General features: G+C 45.2%; 2 protein-coding genes across 2 annotated transcripts; both read right to left on the reverse strand.

Annotated features, from left to right (window-relative positions):
- Window positions 1-5,479: 5,479 nt before the first annotated feature.
- Window positions 5,480-6,427, reverse strand: LOC112119352 (olfactory receptor 52R1-like). The gene has a single exon (XM_024217976.2). The coding sequence runs from the start codon at window positions 6,425-6,427 to the stop codon at window positions 5,480-5,482; it is 948 nt and encodes a 315-aa protein (XP_024073744.1).
- A 5,016-nt stretch (window positions 6,428-11,443) lies between these two features.
- On the reverse strand, window positions 11,444-12,403 carry LOC113408957 (olfactory receptor 52J3-like). The gene has a single exon (XM_026662450.1). It carries the CDS (start codon window positions 12,401-12,403, stop codon window positions 11,444-11,446), a length of 960 nt encoding a protein of 319 aa, XP_026518235.1.
- Window positions 12,404-19,619: the final 7,216 nt, after the last annotated feature.

Genomic DNA, 19,619 nt, shown 5'->3' on the forward strand with positions numbered 1-19,619 from the left:
TTAGGCCTTACAATATGGCTACAGGCCTTATCATATGGCTACAAAAAAAGGGCCTGATCCTTACAGTACGACCAGGCCCCGAAGGTCCCCATGACTGGCCCCGTCATACCCCAGGTATGGCCAAGCCCTAGGGGGTCCCCAGGAGCTGCCCCAGGTACGACGGGCCCCCAGGGGGTCATAAGAACATAAAAACATAAGAATGGCTGTACTGGGTCAGACCAAAGGTCCATCCAGCCCAGTATCCTGTCTACCGACAGTGACCAATGCCAGGTGCCCCAGAGGGAGTGAACTTAACAGGTAATGATCAAGTGATCTCTATTTTGCCATCCATCTCCATCCTCTGACAAACAGAGGCTAGGGACACCATTTCTTACCCGTCCTGGCTAATAGCCATTAATGGACTTAACCACCATGAATTTATCCAGTTCTCTTTTAAACACTGTTATAGTCCTAGCCTTAACAATCTCCTCAGGCAAGGAGTTCCACAAGTTGACTGTGCGCTGTGTGAAGAAGAACTTCCTTTTATTTGTTTTAAACCTGCTGCCTATTAATTTCATTTGGTGGCCCCTAGTTCTTGTATTATGGGAATAAGTAAATAACTTTTCCTTATCTACTTTCTCCACATCACTCATGATTTTATATACCTCTATCATATCCCCCCTTAGTCTCCTCTTTTCCAAGCTGAAAAGTCCTAGCCTCTTTAATCTCTCCTCATTTGGGACCTGTTCCAAACCCCTAATCATTTTAGTTGCCCTTCTCTGAACCTTTTCTAGTGCCAGTATATCTTTTTTGAGATGGGCAGCAGGTTTAAAACAAATAAAAAGAAGTTCTTCATGGATAAATTCATGGAGGTTAAGTCCATTAATGGCTATTAGCCAGGATGGGTAAGGAATGGTGTCCCTAGCCTCTGTTTGTCAGAGGGTGGAGATGGATGGCAGGAGAGAGATCACTTATGTTCCTTGCTGACTCGAAGAGAACAAAACAAAGAGACAAACAAAAACCTTCCCCCACAGATTTGAAAGTATCTTCTCCCCTTATTGGTCCTTTTGGTCAGGTGCCAACCAGGTTATCTGAGCTCCTTAACCCTTTACAGGTAAAAGAGGAATTAACCCTTTACAGGGTAAAGAGGGATTTTATGCTACCCTTAGCTGTATGTTTATGACATCACCCCATCGCCACTCTTCCCCCTCCCTCCCAGCACCTCCTGCATGCCGAAGAACAGTTGATCTGTGGTGGGTGGGAGGCACTGGAAGGATTTGATTGGCAGGACTGCTGGTGAGTGAGAAGCTGGCTGCCAATAGGTGCTAAGCAACTGGCTTTTTTCCCCGTGAGTGCTCCAGCCCTGGAGCACCCACAGAGTCGGTGCTTATGAGCTGTGGAGCAGCGTCAGCACTCGAGTTGCTTTGTGCAGGCTACTGGCGGAACCGTAGGCTCCTGCAGGGTCAGGCAGGAGATGAGCCGGGGTTTTGAGAAAGGCAGTGGTGCCTACATTCAGTATTTACCTGAGTGCCTTTGTGGATCTAGCCCTGAATGTCTTTCTGGAAGATGCTTTAGTCAAACACAAGTTAAGGTTGTTCAAAATCAAAGGGGCTGGCTGGCGACGCTTGGAGGAAACAGCCAAGTTCACAGACATCCACCTCTCACTTTTAAAAGCTTTTTCCTTTTTTCTTTGTACAAGGACCAGGCTCCCTGCGGTAAAACAGTTTTTATCTGCTCTTCCCATCCTCCAATGGCTCTAGTGTCCCAGCTGCTTGCCCTGCTAGAACCAGGGCAATGTCCCTTTCTTAGGTGGCTAGCAGCTGTTGCACCATCTGGGGACAAGGATATGGTGTGATGCTGTATGATTGACTAGGGCCATTTTTGCTAAGTATAATTATCCTGTTTATATGCCTGTATCAACTTTGTGTCTGACGTTATCATTATTGACAATCTACTGGTATCTTACACCTTCACCTCTGAGGATAGGACGAGAAGCAATGGGCTTAAATTGCAGCAAGGGAGGTTTAGGTTGGACATTAGGAAAAACTTCCTAACTCTCAGGGTGGTTAGGAACTGGAATAAATTGCCTAGGGAGGTTGTGGAATCTCCATCATTGGGGATTTTTAAGATCAGGTTGGACAAACACCTGTCAGGGCTGGTCTAGATGGTGCTGGTCCTGGCATGAGTGCAGGGGACTGGACTAGCAGACCTCTTGAGGTTCCTTCCAGTCCTATGATTCTGTGTGCTGTATTCCTGTGTAACACCCCTCGGGTGGATAAGGCTATATGTTGATGGCCCTTGGAGGAGACTTAGCGATTACAAAGGGCCATAGAAGAAATGCGCCTCTGCAAGAATATGGGAAATGGCTGATCCTGGGAGTCATGAGAGCATGTAAGGACATGGAATATGCTCCTGTGACCCTGGACTCATCTCATCTTCATTTCTCTGCACTGAGTTTCCAATAAGGAAGCTCTGAACAAGGACTGGTGACCCCACTGCTTGAGTAACTTCTAGAGAGACTTTTGCAAGCTAGCATCATTGCTATGAAACTTATCTCTGAACACTGAAAAACCACTTGGATATATCTGATCTATGAACCATTTATATCTCTTCTTCTTTTCTTTTATTATTTAACCTTAAGTGTCTCTTGAGATTAGGACACTATATGTGGTGAAATTGATTTTCACTGACTGCTCATCATGGTGTCCAGAGTCCGGGTGATGAGTCAAGGGCTGGGATGCCTCAGGACACTGCATTTTTGGCTTCTAGTTAACCAGGGTGGTGAGACAGAAGTTTACTTTTGTTCCTCACTTTGCGTAATCTAATGACAGAACAACCACCAGTCTGGTATGAATCTGCCCTATTTCTCAGCAGTTTGTTCTGAATCTGGCATCCTCAGCTGTATCCTACTGAGGCACAATGACACATGGACACCACTGACAGGTGCTTCACAGACTATTGCTCACTACTCCCAGGAGGTATCCCCCTCTTACAGAGGGGGAAACTGAGGAAGCATGAAAGGAAGTGTCTTGAGCCAAGAACATCGCCAACAAGTCCCTAGCTGCCAATCCCTTGCTTAGTCTTTCTCAGGCCTGGCTTGTTTAGTCCATGCACCCACTTACATCATTTGAGTATTTAGCCCAAGTCATTTAACTAGAGATAAAGCATCAGCAGAGACCAGTGAGCTGGGATCGAAGATGACCATTTATTATGTTTAGTGTTCTGCTACCAAAGGGCCCTAATCAGGGCTGTTGTGTCACACACTGCACTGATGTGGTTCCTTGCAGAACATCATTGGTCTGTATGCGCTGTGCAGAGTTCCAGGTAGTGTGTCATCCTGGTAAACAAGCAAGACAAGGCTGAAGACTGAGCTGTGTGGAAACCTGTTTTCTGGCCACAATTTTTAGCTATTTCTTTAATAAATTCCTCCTGTTTAAGAACTGCAACTCCACTGATCATGAGACACAAATAGCCTCAGTGTGTCTAATACAACCCAAAGGAGCAATGCCAGTTCATGGCCAGAGCAATGGTGCTGCGGGGGTGGCGGTGGCAGGACTCCCAGTTTCTATTCTCAGCTCTGCCACTGACTCATTGTGTGGCCTTGAGTAAATCACTTTACCTCTGCATGGCTCAGTCCCTCCATGACATGGGGATAACGCTGCCTGGCAGCCTAGCTACAGAGCTTCTAAATGTAGTGATTAAAAGTGTCACGCAGAGCATACGTTAGACTCAGCTTCACTGTTCAGGTTCAGCCCCTGGACAATGTGTCCCCTGTAGTTACAGATAAGGTGCCGTGTAGGTGTGTAAATAGCCGGCTAATGGCAGGTGTGCTGTTTATCTCCTGCCCTGTGAGATATCGAAGCCACCCCAGCCTCTGCCCAGCCTCCCATCTTCCCAGCTAATGCAGGGATTTAGCCTTCTGCCTCTCTCAGCTGTTCTCTTCCTACCTTCAAAGCTGATCCCTTGTCCTGCTCCCAAGGCCTGGCTCAGGGCCAAGGGCTCCCAGCCCATCCCCATTGCAGGGACACTGCCTGGTACAGGCCCCGAGCTGGGAGGAACAAAGGGGAGCTGAAAGCTAAGGAAATAAGCCACACAATGGTCTCTGCCTCCAGGACTTTGAGGCTGAGCTTTAGGGCCCACAAGCTGTACAGTTCACAATCTCACCTGCCTGCCACACAGCCCTTCTCCCAAACCTCAGCTGCTTTTATACGGCTTCCTGGCTTCCCTCTCCAATCCCGACTGGCCTGTCAGCCCCAGGGCTGCATACTCGTCAGGCTGCAGCAGCTCCCAGCCCAGTTTCCTAGCAGATGGAGTCCAACTGCGGGGGGGAGGTGGAGGTGATCCAGTGAGTGACGGGGATGGGAGAAAAAGAGCGAGCACCAGTGGCAGGGACTTGGGGCAAGAGGCAGAGAAGGGAGTGGGAGATAGAGGCAAGAGGTGGAGCAGGGGCTGTGTCTTGGGGGAATAGGTGCAGAAGTGGCTGGCCTTGATGGAAGATGTGTACCAGGTGCATGGCCTTGGGGGGAGAAGTGGGATAAGGGGCAGGGACCCAGGGGTCATGGTGACTAGTTCTCTGAAAACATCCACTCAGTGTGCAGCAGCAGTCAAAAAAGTGAACAGAATGTTGGGAATCACTAGGAAAGGGATAGATAATCAGACAGAAAATAACAGATTGCCTCTATATAAATCCTTGGTACGCCCACATCTTGAATACTGCATGCAGATGTGGTTGCCCCATCACAAAAAAGATATATTGGAATTGGAAAAGGTTCAAAAAGGGGCAATAAAAATGATTAGGGGTATGGAACGACTTCTATATGAGGAGAGATTAATAAGACTGGGACCTTTCAGCTTGGAAAAGAGACGACTAAGGGGGGATATGATAGAGGTCTATAAAATCATAACTGGTGTGGATAAAGTAAATAAGCAAGTGGTATTTACTCCTTCTCATAACACAAGAACTAAGGGCTACCAAATCAAACTAATAGGCGGTAGATTTAAAACAAACAAAAGGAAGTATTTCTTAACACAACACACAGCCAACCTGTGGAACTCCTTGCCAGAGGATGTTGTGAAGGTCCATCAATGGCCAAGATGGGAAGGGATGGTGTCTGTTTGCCAGCAGCTGGAAATGGGTGACAAGGGATGGATCACTTGATTACCTGTTTTGTTCATTCCCTCTTGGGCACCTGGCACTGGCCACTGTCATAAGACAGGACAATGGGCTAGATGGATCCTTGGTCTGACCCAGTATGGCCATTATTATGTTCTTATATTCTCAGAGGTCCAGTTATCAGTAATTAGAAGGGTTGCAAACCAATGAGTTCTACACTGACCGATTCCCCAGTTTGTCACACTGACACAGCACAATAAGGTCAGGAAAGGGTCTAATGTCTCTCTGACTGTCCAGTCAGTGACTCAGGGAAGGGGGACCAGCACCATGTCACCAGCCAGCTCTGCACGGAGCTCGGTCTGAGAGCCAGAGCATCAGAAAAAAACTTTAAGTCCCTTTATTTGTAACGAGCCGGAGCAGCCTGTCCCGGATCTGTTTAGTCCTCACCCCGTAGATGATGGGGTGCAGCATGGGGGGCATGAGGAGGTACACGTTGGCAATGAGAACGTGGAAATGCAGGGGCACATTGTGGCCAAACCGGTGTGTGAGGGAGGAGAAAATAACTGGGATGTAAAAGGTTAAGATGACACAGAGGTGGGAGCTGCAGGTCCCCAAAGCCTTGAGCCGGGCGTCCTTTGTAGGGAGGCTGAAGATGGCCTTGAGGATCTGGGTGTAGGACACAGCGATAAAAATCATATCCAGACCCATCACACAGAATAGCACAAAGAGGCCATAGTAACTACTGACGTGGGTGTCGGTGCAGGCCAGCTTCACCACAGCTATGTGCTCGCAGTACGTGTGGGGGATGATGTTGGTTCTGCAATATGGCCATTGCCTCACTAGGAAGGGATAGGGCAGTATGAGCATGAAGCCACGCAGCACCACGGCCAGGCTGATCTTGGCAACCATGGAGTTTGTCAGGATGGTGGAATGTCTGAGGGGATCACAGATGGCCACATAGCGATCAAAAGCCATGGCCACGAAGATCCCAGACTCCATCACTAAAAAGGAGTGAATGAAGTACATCTGGGTGAGGCAGGCACTGAAATATATCTCCCTTGAATTGAACCAGTAGATGCTCAGAATTTTGGGGAGGGTGGACGTGGATAGGACCAGGTCGGTGATGGCCAGCATACAGAGGAAATAGTACATGGGCACATGGAGGCTTGGTTCCGTCTTCACGATGAACAGGATGATGAAGTTCCCCAAGATGGCTATGGTATATATGGTGCAGAAAGGGATGGAGATCCAGACATGGGCTGTCTCCAGGCCAGGAATGCCCAGCAGGATGAAGGTGGAGGGGTTGGTGAAGTCGGTGTTGTTGGAATCTGACATGGAGGAGGGGAGAAGTTGTTCAACTCTGAGGCGTTCCCAGGGCCCAGGGTGATGGCTGTAGTACAAAAGCCTGGATGGAGAGACAATGTTAATATGAGACACTACATGGACTACTGGATACTTTTCTCATGGGTGAAGTAGATTGGTTCCTCTTCACACTCATTTTCATTTTTCAAAGAAATGAATTATGAACAACTGACCCTACTAATGCCAATTCCATATTTGATAGTCCTCCATGCATCAATAATTTCTACACGTTGTGGTCTGGGAAACCTTAATAGGCACCAGCAGGAAACAGACGTGTGGATACTGGTTATCCCTCATTCTTCCTTAATGCAATGAAAGCCAGGCTAGAAAGTCCATGATATTCCCTGAGGCACCCGGTTGCTCAAAATCTGAAATTGTAAAAAAAAACCAAAAAAACCCCAAAGCTTTGCCAATCCATGTACCAAGGGGAAACATTCCAAATAGAACCACCTCAGGGAAAAGACCAGGGTGTCATCGATAGCTGTTCCATGGAAACACCTGCTCATTCACAGTAGCGGCCAAAACAAAGCAAATGTTCAGATGCCTAAGGAATGGGGTGGAGAACAACCTGCTCTGGAAACGCACTCACTTTTGATCACACAGTCTCTATAAAAGATATAGCAGATGGAAAGCAGATTTCTGAGACAGGCTGTGAGAATGGGGGAGGCTGCCATATGCGGACAGACTGAAAAGTCTGGGACTGTTTAGTTTAGAGAAGCCACAAAGAAGGGGGCATATGATAGAGGAGAACAACATAACAGAATGGAACTGATTACATTCCAATGGACAAAGAGAGAACAGTTCCCAGACAGTAATATCTATAGATAATTAGTGCTTCAAAAGGACTAATTCCTCAAAGATGACAAATTATCCACAACACTGATTGGGAGGAAAAAATATTCAGAAAAATGGGAATGAAAATTGGGAGTTCTTTAAGAAAAGCTTATTACATAGCTAACAAGTCACAATTCCACAGTAAAGAAAGTAAAGAAGTCATATCAGATGAAGTGATGTAGAACCTGAGAGTTACAAACAGCAGAAACATAAATGTTTAAAAATTAAAGGGAAAGTTTTTAAAAAAAAGATTTGACAAGGTTAGGAAAAAATGGAAAATCTGGCATGGGATTAGTTAACAAAAACTCAAGGAATATAATTACTGTGAGTCACCAACAGGGTTTATGGAAACAGGTCTTGCCAAGTAAGTTTTCATCCTTTAACGGCTGTACATGTTTGGTTGACCAAGGGAACTGTCTCTGAGGCATTTGATGTAGTCGGGGAAAACATTCAGATAATAACACTATTCAATATCAGTAGACCACGTGTAAAAGAGACTAAAAACTGGCTAGCTGACCAATCTCAGGAAGCAGTTGTCAATGGGGCATTGCAGGGAATGGGGGTGTTTCTAGTGCAGTTCTGCAGGGATCAGTTCTAGGCCCAATGCTAAAAAATATTTTCATCAGTGATCTGGAAACAAATAGAAAATCACTGCAGATAGAATAGCAGGGGATCCAAACTTGGCAGAGTGGTTACAATGAGGCAGCCAGGGCAGACACAAATGTTTTAATACAGTCAAATGCAAAGTTATCATCTCGGAACAGGGAACGCAGGAACGACCCACAGACTCGATCACTGTATTATGGAATTGAGGGACCCTGAAAAGGATTTAGGGGTCACTGTGGATAACCAACTCATCGTAGTGGTGAGTTGGAGCAGGGGAAGGATTTTACCTCTGCATATGGCATTGGTGAAACGAAATTTGGAGAATGTGCAGAAGCGTCACCAAAAGGATTGGAGGCTGCAGAAAATGCCGGCCAGTGAGAGACTTAAAGAGCTTCATCTATTTATCGTATCAAAAGGATGATCAAATGGAGAATTTCATGGGGAGAAAACCATGGGTAATAACGGACTCTGTAGTATAGCGGAGAAAAGCAAAGCTAAGCCCAAGCCAGATAAATTCCAGCTGGAAATAAGGGCCAAGTGTTTAGCACTGAGGGTGATTAACCATTGGGACAAACTGCAAAGGGAAGTGGTGGATTCTCCAAGTCCCCATGTCTGCAGATCCAGATTGGATGCTTTACTGGAAGATCTGCTTGCGGGCTTGTCTACATTGCAAATGCTGCAGCAGTGCTGCCATACCATCAGTGTAGGTAATCCACCTCTCTGAGAGGCGGTAACTAGGTTAACCTCATGATGGGGTCTATACTGGGGTTAGGCTGATATATATACATGTCTTAGGGGAGCGGATTTATTTGCTATTGCAAAAAAAGACAATACAGTTTTAGGTTGTATTAGCAGCATGCAAGTCACGGGAAGTGATAGTATTCCTCTACTGGGCACTGGTTAGGCTTCAGCTGGAATATTGTGTCCAGTTTGGGTCATCGATGTATAGGAAGGATGTAGAGAAACTGGAAAGGATCCAGAGGCGAGAGACAAAGATGATCAAAGAGATGGAATACAAACCAAATGAGCAAAGGCTGAGGGAATTGGATATGTTTAGTTTGGAAAAGACGAGATTGAGAGGGGACATGACAGAGGTCTTCAGATATTTGAAAGGCTGCCATAAAAAAAGATGGAGAAAAGTTGTTCTCTCTTCCAACAGAGGTGGGACAAGAGTCAGTGGGTTCAAACTACAGCAGAGCAGATTTAGATGAAATCTCAGGAAAAACTTCCTAACTGTAAGGCCAGGAGGACAATGGAACAGATGTGGAAGCTCCTTCGCTAGAAGTTTTCCAATGAAGGTTGAATACTTATCTGTCCTGGATGGTTTAGAGACAACAAATCCTGCATCTTGGCAGGGGGTTAGACTAGATGTTCCTCACGGTCCCTTCTCACCCTGTGGCTCTATGATTCTATGATGTGAAATCGTACCGTAGACCAGTCTTAGTCAAACACAAGTCTTTGACCTCAATACAGGGGAAACTGGGTGAAATGTAAAACCCTGTATTATACAGGAGGTAATATAGGATGATCTAATGGTGCCTTCTGACCATGAGCCCTATGAATCTGTCGATAAAGAAACTAGATCAAGCATTTATATTTACTCTGTCTCACCAGGCACGAACAAGGGAACATTCAGTGACATTGAAAGTCTGAACAGATAACACTGCTAAAAGAAAATGTAATGGCTGTGCAGAGCAGAAAGGAGCACAGTCGTACTCTCTATCCCATCATGCCCACGTTGCACTGGGATTGTCGAGCAGGTGAGCTCCTGAGCAAGAGATGGGTACCTGTGAATCCTGAGATGGAAGTGTCTTCCCTGGGAATCCCCCTCAGGTAGCCGTGTCCCACACCTCTCTCACCCCAGCATATGCAGCAGCATCCCACGCCGAGAGCCAACACAGGGGTGTGCACCATTATAATATAGCTCTGTGCAATCCCAGTGGGGTTTGCTCAGCCTCTAGGGAAGAAACAGCATCTGGTTGCAAACAGGCTGGAGACCGGAGACACTCTAGCTAATGTCTCTTCTTCCATGTCTGCACTTCTGTGTTATTTATCCAGCTTTAGGAGTAAACAGTAATTAAGGGACCTTCCCAAAGAGGTGAGAACTCTTGGGCTCAGTGCTGAGGCTGAGAGGAATTGGCTGCTCTCTTTATCTGTGTATATTTTAAAATTATAGTTCATTACTGTGACTTGCAATCCATATGCTCTATGAAAATAGGCTTATGAATCTGAAAATGACAGCTGGAATGTGCTTTATGCAAAAGGTCTCTTGTACCATATTATTGGAAAGTGATTGGGCAACAAAATGGCAAATGAAATTTAATGTGGATAAATGTAAAGTAATGCACATTGGAAAAAATAACCCCAACTATACATACAATATGATGGGGGCTAATTTAGCTACAACAAGTCAGGAAAAAGATCTTGGAGTCATCGTGGATAGTTCTCTGAAAATGTCCACGCAGTGAGCAGAGGCGGTCAAAAAAGCAAACAGGATGTTAGGAATCATTGAAAAGGGGATAGAGAATAAGACTGAGAATATATTATTGCCCTTATATAAATCGATGGTATGCCCGCATCTCGAATACTGCGTACAGATGTGGTCTCCTCATCTCAAAAAAGATATACTGGCACTAGAAAAGGTTCAGAAAAGGGCAACTAAAATGATTAGGGGTTTGGAACGGGTCCCATATGAGGAGAGATTAAAGAGGCTAGGACTCTTCAGCTTGGAAAAGAGGAGACTAAGGGGGGATATGATAGAGGTATATAAAATCATGAGTGATGTGGAGAAAGTGGATAAGGAAAAGTTATTTACTTATTCCCATAATACAAGAACTAGGGGTCATCAAATGAAATTAATAGGCAGCAGGTTTAAAACAAATAAAAGGAAGTTCTTCTTCACGCAGCGCACAGTCAACTTGTGGAACTCCTTACCTGAGGAGGTTGTGAAGGCTAGGACTATAACAGAGTTTAAAAGAGAACTGGATAAATTCATGGTGGTTAAGTCCATTAATGGCTATTAGCCAGGACGGGTAAGGAATGGTGTCCCTAGCCTCTGTCTGTCAGAGGGTGGAGATGGACGGCAGGAGAGAGATCACTTGATCATTGCCTGTTAGTTTCACTCCCTCTGGGGCACCTGGCATTGGCCACTGTCGGTAGACAGGATACTGGGCTAGATGGACCTTTGGTCTGACTCGGTATGGCCTTTCTTATATTCTTATGTTCTTATGTTATGTTATTATAATGTGCTGAATTTGATTTTCCTATTCGTATGCATGTATCATTCTTATATCTGAAGTTAGAAATATAAGGTATAAACTTGTGCTACTAATGTACAATTTGGTTTTTTTGAAGTGATCCACATATAAGTGGCAAAGTCACTGGTGACAGGAGAATATTGCCTTGCCTTTGCCAGTCTCACCCCAGCTCTCCAAGGCACAGAGCAGATGAGAAATGACAGCAATGCGTCATTACCGAGTTCAGGTTCAAAAGGCCCCAGACAAACGTATTGCTCTGGGATGTGAGAAGCTCTATTAGAGGTCGCACTGATCAGCAGAAACAGGACCAAGTAGCGCTTTCTCTGGGGAATTTTCTCAGCACCCTCTCACGGATCTCCTTTGCCCTCACCCCGTAAATGACTGGGTTCAGCATAGGGGGCATGAGGATATGGAAACTGGCAACCAGAATGTGGGCAGAATGGGGAATCTGCTGGCCGAACCTGTGTGTGAGGTACAAGAAAAGCACCGGGGTGTAGAATATGAACATCACGGCCATGTGGGAGCCACAGGTGCTGAGAGCTTTGAGGCGTGCGCCATTGGATGGGAGCCGGAAGACGGCCTGTAGTATACGAACATAGGACAAGAAAATCATGATCAGATCCATCACTAAGAGGGAAACTAAAAACAAGTCATATTCTCCATTTGCCCTAATGTCTGCACAGGCCAGCTTTGCAATTCCCATGTGCTCGCAGTAGGAATGGGCAAGGACACGGGCTCTACAGAAAGGCAGACGGTCAGCCAGGAATACCATGGGGAAAATGAGGACTCCTGGCTTCAATATAATCACCAGGCCTATCAGTGCAATTCTCTTCTTTGCTAAGATCACAGTGTATCTCAGAGGGTCACAGATGGCCACGTATCTGTCAAAGGCCATGGCCAGAAGAACATCTGACTCCATTCCCGTGAACGTGTGAATGAAGAACATCTGGGTGAGGCAGCCACCAAAGCTGATCTCTCTGAAGTTGAACCAGAAGATGCCCAGCATTCTGGGCACTGTAGCAGTAGAGAGGCCCAGGTCGACGGCTGACAGCATGCACAGCAAGTAGAACATGGGCTGGTGGAGGCTGGGCTCTGTTTTGACGATGAGCAGGATGGTGCAGTTCCCCAGCAGTGTTATGATGTAGACGGTGCAGAAGAGGATGGAGATCCAGGCGTGTGCAGCTTCCAGCCCTGGGATACCCAGCAGGATGAAGGTGGAAGGGTGGGAGTAGGTATAATTGAGCAGTGGCATCTCCAGCGGTTGCTGATGTCCCTGCTGCTGGCACAGACACTCCCTGCAATGAAAAACAGTGCTGCTTTACTCTGCTTAGCGTCGCTCATCCAAACTGTACTTAAGAGCCAAAGAGAGAAACTACAGAAAGAGAAACAAGCGAGTGAAGAAAGGGAAGTTGTCAGCTGAGACAGGGAGTCAGTGAGAGACAGGGAGGCCTCTTAAGACAGCAGAAGCCCCAGAGCAGAAGACTTTCATACCAGGGACAGTAAGGCCATGAGGAGGGACAGATAGGAGGGACTGCGGTAAACAACATCCTTGTAATTTCTAAATCTTACAGAGGACCACTTGGAAATAGTGACCATAATATAATAACATTTAACATTCCTGTGGTGGGAAGAACACCTCAACAGCCCAACACTGTGGCATTTAATTTCAGAAAGGGGAACTATGCAAAGATTAGGAGGTTAGTTAAACAGAAATTAAAAGGTACAGTGACTAGAGTGAAATCCCTGCAAGTTGCATGGACACTTTTCAAAGACGAACTAAAAAAGAGCCACGGTTTCTTAACCACTATGTAAAAGAAGCAGTGAGAGATAAAAAGGCATCTTTTAAAAAGTGGAAGTCAAATCCTAGTGAGGTAAATAGAAAGGAGCATAAACACTGCCAAATTAAGTGTAAAAATATAATAAGAAAAGCCAAAGAGGAGTCTGAAGAACGGCTAGCCAAAAACTCCAAAGGTAATAACAAAATGTTTTTTAAGTACATCAGAAGCAGGAAGCCTGCTAAACAACCAGTGGGGCCCCTAGACGATCGAGATACAAAAGGAGCACTTAAAGACGATAAAGTCATTACGGAGAAACTAAATGAATTCTTTGCTTCAGTCTTCATGGCTGAAGGTGTTAGGGGGATTCCCAAACCTGAGCCGTCCTTTGTAGGTGATAAATCTGAGGAATTGTCACAGATTGAAGTGTCACTAGAGGAGGTTTTGGAATTAATTGATAAACTTAACAGTATACACCTGGGAATTGGAATTAGTTGGGAATTGGTCCTGCTTTGAGCAGGGGGTTGGACTAGATGACCTCCTGAGGTCCCTTCCAACCCTGATAGTCTATGATTCTATGATTCTATATAACAGGTCACCGGGACTAGATGGCATTCACCCAAAAGTTCTGAAAGAACTCAAATGTGAAATTGCGGAATTATTAATTATTAACTATGGTCCTGTCCTTTAAATCAGCTTCTGTACCCAATGACTGGAAGATAGCTAATGTAACACCAATTTTTAAAAAGGGCTCTAGAGGTGATCCCGGCAATTACAGACTGGTAAGTCTAACATCAGTACCCGACAAATTAGTTGAAACAATAGTAAAGAATAAAATTGTCAGACGCATAGAAGAACATAAATTGTTGGGCGAAAGTCAACATGGTTTCTGTAAAGGGAAATCATGTCTTACTAATCTATTAGAGTTCTTTGAAGGGGTCAACAAACATGTGGACAAGGGGAATCCGGTGGACATAGTGTACTTAGATTTCCAGAAAGCCGTTGACAAAGTCCCTTACAAAAGGCTCTTATGTAAATTAAGTTGTCATAGGATAAGAGGGAAGATCCTTTCATGGATTGAGAACTGGTTAAAAGACAGGGAACAAAGGGTAGGAATAAATGGTAAATTCTCAGAATGGAGAGGGGTAACTACTGGTGTTCCCCAAGGGTCAGTCCTCGGACTGATCCTATTCAACTTATTCATAAATGATCTAGAGCAAGGGGTAAACAGTGAGGTGGCAAAGTTTGCAGATGATACTGAACTGCTCAAGATAGTTAAGACCGAAGCAGACTGAAGAACTTCAAAAAGATCTGACAAAATTAAGTGATTGGGCAACAAAATGGCAAATGAAATTTAATGTGGATAAATGTAAAGTAATACACTTTGGGAAAAATAACCCCAACTATACATACAATATGATGGGGGCTAATTTAGCTACAACGAATCAGGAAAAAGATCTTGGAGTCATCGTGGATAGTTCTCTGAAGACGTCCAAGCAGTGTTCAGCGGCTGTCAAAAAAGCAAACAGGATGTAAGGAATCATTTAAAAAGGGATCGAGAATATGATAGAGAATATCTTATTGCCCTTATATAAATCCATGGTACACCCGCATCTTGAATACTGCGTACAGATGTGATCTCCTCATCTCAAAAAAGATATACTGGTATTAGAAAAGGTTCAGAAAAGGGCAACTAAAATGATTAGGGATTTGGAATGGGTCCCATATGAGGAGAGATTAAAGAGGCTAGGACTTTTCAGCTTGGAAAAGAGGAGACTAAGGGGGGATATGATAGAGGTATATAAAATCATGAGTGATGTGGAGAAAGTGAATAAGGAAAAGTTATTTACTTGTTCCCATAATATAAGAACTAGGAGCCACCAAATGAAATTAATGGGCAGCAGTGGAAATTTCCACAGTCAACTTGTGGAACTACTTGCGTGAGGAGATTGTGAAAGCTAGGACTATAACAGGGTTTAAAAGAGAACTAGATAAATTCATGGAGGTTAAGTCCATTATTGGCTATGAGCCAGGATGGGTAAGGAATGGTGTCCCTAGCCTCTGTTTGTCAGAGGATGGAGATGGATGGCAGGAGAGAGATCGCTTGATCATTGCCTGTTAGGTTCACTCCCTCTGGGGTACCTGACATTGGCCACTGTGGGTATACAGGATACTGGGCTGGATGGACCTTTGGTCTGACCCAGTATGGCCATTCTTATGTTCTTAGGACAGTTTTCTTGCTCAGAAAGTGCACATCTAACCTGGGGGAATTCCAGACCAGCAATGGATACACTTGGGGCTTTAACAGGGCCAGTTTCACAAGGCTGAAAACAATTCTGAGCCAAAGGAGTGGGGAGGAAACATTGAATCAGAAAAATGTGACTGATAATTAAGACTCTTTTAAAAATCCCTTATTAGATGCCCAAAATGTCACAATCCCACAATCAAGAAGGAAGGTCGTGGTGGCTAAAATATTTGACCTGGTTTAGAGGGGAAGTGAAGGTAGGATTAAAAAATAAATGGAAGAAAGGGGAACTTATGGAGTCTATAAAACTCATAAGGGAAGCCAAGGGACACAAGGAGAAATCCATGGCCAAGAGAGTTAAGGACAATAAGAAGGAGTATTTAAAATATATTAGGAACAAAAAAAATCCAGACAATGGCATTGGTCGTTACTAGATGAAAATGGTAGAATTATCAATAGTAATGCAGACAATGCAAAAGTGTTTGCTAAATATTTCTGTTCTATATTTGGGGGGGAAACAGATGATATAGACTCATCATATGGCGATGATAACACTTTTTCCATTCCATCTCAGCAGGATGTTAAGCGGAAGCTACTAAAGTTAAACATTTTTAAATCAGCAGATTCTGATAACTTGCATCTAAGGTTTAAAAGGGATGGCTGAAGAGCTCAAAAGGCAGTTAACGTTGATTTTCAATAAGTTGGAGAACTGGGGAAGTCCTAGAAGACTGAGACAGCGAATGTTGTACACATTTTTAAAAAGGGTAAGCAGGACAACACAGATAATTATAGGCCTGTTGATCTGATAGATCCCAGGCAAGATGATGGAGCAGCTGATACAGGTCTCAATAAATAAAGAATGAAAGGAGGGTAATGTAATTCATGCCAATGAATTTGAGTTTATGGAAAAAACTTGAGATTCTTTATTGATGAGATTAGATTACATGTTTGGTTGATAAAGATAATAGTGGTGTTGTAATAGACTTCTGTAAGGCATTTGACTTCATACTACATGACATTTTGAATAAAAACTGGAAAGGTATAACATGAACATGGTGACCTGGAAGAAAAAATAGAATCATAGAAAATTAGGGTTGGAATCATAGAATCATAGAATATCAGGGTTGGAAGGGACCTCAGGAGGTCATCTAGTCCAACGCCCTGCTCAAAGCAGGACCAATTCCCAACTAAATCACCCCAACCAGGGCTTTGCCAAGCCTGACATTAAAAACCTCTAAGGAAGGAGATTCCACCACCTCCCTAGGTAACCCATTCCAGTGCTTCATCACCCTCCTACTGAAAAAGTTTTTCCTAATATCCAGCCTAAGCCTCCCCCACTGCAACTTGAGACCATTACTCCTTGTTCTGTCATCTGCTACCACTGAGAACAGTCTAGATCCATCCTCTTTGGAACCCCCTTTCAGGTGGTTGAAAGCAGCTATCAAATCCCCCCTCATTATTCTCTTCTGCAGATTAAACAATCCCAGTTCCCTCAGCCTGTCCACATAAGTTATGTGCTCCAGACCCCTAATCATTTTTGTTGCCCTCCGCTGGACTCTTTCCAATTTTTCCACATCCTTCTTCTAGTGTGGGGCCTAAAACTGGACACAGTACTCCAGATGAGGCCTCAACAATGTCGAATAGAGGGGAATGATCACGTCCCTCGATCTGCTGGCAATGCCCCTACTTATACAGCCCAAAATGCCATTAGCCTTCTTGGCAACAAGGGCACACTGTCGACTCATATCCAGCTTCTCGTCCACTGTAACCCCTAGGTCCTTTTCTGCAGAACTGCTTCCTAGCCATTCGGTCCCTAGTCTGTAGCAGTGCATGGGATTCTTCCATCCTAAGTGCAGGACTCTGCACTTGTCCTCGTTGAACCTTATCAGGTTTCTTTTGGCCCAATCCTCTACTTTGTCTAGGTCCCTCTGTATCCTATCCCTACCCTCCAGCGTATCTACCACGCCTCCTAGTTTAGTGTCATCTGCAAACTTGCTGAGAGTGCAGTCCACGCCATCCTCCAGATCATTAATGAAGATATTGAACAAAACTGGCACCAGGACTGACCCTTTGGGCACTCCGCTTGAAACCGGCTGCCAACTAGACATTGAGCCATTGATCACTACCTGTTGAGCTCGACGATATAGCCAGCTTTGTATCCACCTTATAGTCCATTCATCCAGCCCATACTTCTTTAACTTGCCAGCAAGAATACTGTGGGAGACTGTATCAAAAGCTTTGCTAAAGTCAAGGAATAACACATCCACTGCTTTCCCCTCATCCACAGACCCAGTTATCTCCTCATAGAAGGCAATTAGGTTAGTCAGGCATGACTTCCCCTTGGTGAATCCATGCTGACTGTTCCTGATCACTTTCCTCTCCTCCAAGTGCTTCAGAATTGATTCCTAGAGGACCTGCTCCATGATTTTTCCAGAGACTGAGGTGAGGCTGACTGGCCTGTAGTTCCCCGGATCCTCCTCCTTCCCTTTTTTAAAGATGGGCACTACATTAGCCTTTTTCCAGTCATCCGGGACCTCCCCTGATCGCCATGAGTTTTCAAAGATAATGGCCAATGGCTCTGCAATCACATCCACCAACTCCTTTAGCACCCTTGGATGCAGTGCATCCGGCCCCATGGACTTGTGCTCGTCCAGTTTTTCTAAATAGTCCTGAATCACTTCTTTCTCCACAGAGGGCTGGTCACCTTCTCCCCATACTGTGCTGCCCAGTCCTGCAGTCTGGGAGCTGACCTTTTTTGTGAAGACAGAGGCAAAAAATCATTGAATATATTAGCTTTTTCCACATCCTCTGTCACTAGGTTGCCTCCCTCATTCAGTAAGGGGCCCACACTTCCCTTGACTTTCTTCTTGTTGCTAACATACCTGAGGAAACCCTTCTTGTTACTCTTAACATCTCTTGCTAGCTGCAACTCCAAGTGTGATTTGCCCTTCCTGATTCCACTCCTGCATGCCTGAGCAATATTTTTATACTCCTCCCTGGTCATTTGTCCAATCTTCCACTTCTTGTAAGCTTCTTTTTTGTGTTTAAGATCAGCAAGGATTTCACCTTTAAGCCAAGCTGGTCGCCTGCCATATTTTTTATTCTTTCTACACATCGGAAGTGACTTCAGGAGGTCATCTAGTCCAACCCCCTGCTCAAAGCAGGACCAACCCCAACTAAATCATCCCAGCCAGGGCTTTGTCAAGCCGGGCCTTAAAAACATCTAAGGATGGAGAATCCATCACCTCCCTAGGTAACCCATTCCAGTGCTTCACCACCCTTCTAGTGAAATAATGTTTCCTAATATCCAACCTAGACCTCCCCCACTGCAACTTGAGATCATTACTCCTTGTTCTGTCATCTGCCACCACTGAGAACAGCCGAGCTCCATCCTTTCTGGAACAGAATTTCCGCCCATATGAAGTTTGCAGATGACAGACAAATTGGGGGAGGGGTAAATAATGAAGAGTACAGGTCATGGATTCAGAACAATCAGGATCGCTTGGTAAACTGGGAGCAAGCATTTTAATCTAACTAAATGTGAATTCATTCATCTGGGAACAGAGAACGCAGGTCATCCTTACACCATCCGGGCCCTGTCCCTATCCCGGGAAGCCGCGACTCTGAAAAACAGTTGGGGGATGTGGATAATCAGCTGAACAGGAGCCTGCAGTGTGAGCCCAAAGAGCTAACGCGATTCTGTGCTGCATTAGGGGTCAAGAGGTGATTTCCCCTCTGTATCTGACACTGGTGCACCCGCTGCTGGAATCCTGTGTCCAGTTCCAAGACCCACCATTCAAGATGGGGACAGACTCAAGGACTCAAACGCTTTCACTTACCAAAGAGAAGATTGAGGGGTGACTTGATCAGTCTATAAGTATCGAAATGGGGGACAACTATTTAAGAAAGGGCTCTTCAGTCTAGCCAAGAAAGGGCTACCATGATCCACTGCTAGAATTTCAGACTGGAAATAACGAATATGTGTTTAACAGGGACAGTAATTAACCGTGGGAACAATTTCCCAAGGGTCCCGGTGGATTTTCCATCACTGAAAATTGTTAAATCAAAACGGGATGTTGTTCTAACCATTCTGCTCTAGGATTGTTTCGGGCACAGCTCTGGCCTAGGCTGTGCAGGGGGTCAGACGAGGTGATCACAATGGTCCCTTCTGGCTTTGGACTGTGCAGGGGCAGCAGGATATCAGGGGTGGGGCTGGAGTTGGGAGGGGAAGGCAGAGGCAGGGGAGCTCAGCTCAAAAAGTTTGAAAACTGTGTTCGGGATGCTGGTAGGGGGTTACTAGAGCTGTGTGCAGGCAGGAGGTAGCTCAGGGTGAAGAGAGGGGATAGCTAGGGGCTGTGTGTGGGCAGGGGGTAGGGCAGGGTGAAGAGAGGGGGTAGCTGGGACTGTGTGCAGGAAGGGGGTAGCTTAGCATGGAGGCAGGGGGGTAG

The sequence above is a fragment of the Terrapene carolina genome, unplaced genomic scaffold (assembly GCF_002925995.2).
Source record: "Terrapene carolina triunguis isolate 2854851 unplaced genomic scaffold, T_m_triunguis-2.0 Scaffold27612, whole genome shotgun sequence".
Classification (NCBI taxonomy): Eukaryota; Metazoa; Chordata; order Testudines; family Emydidae; genus Terrapene; species Terrapene triunguis.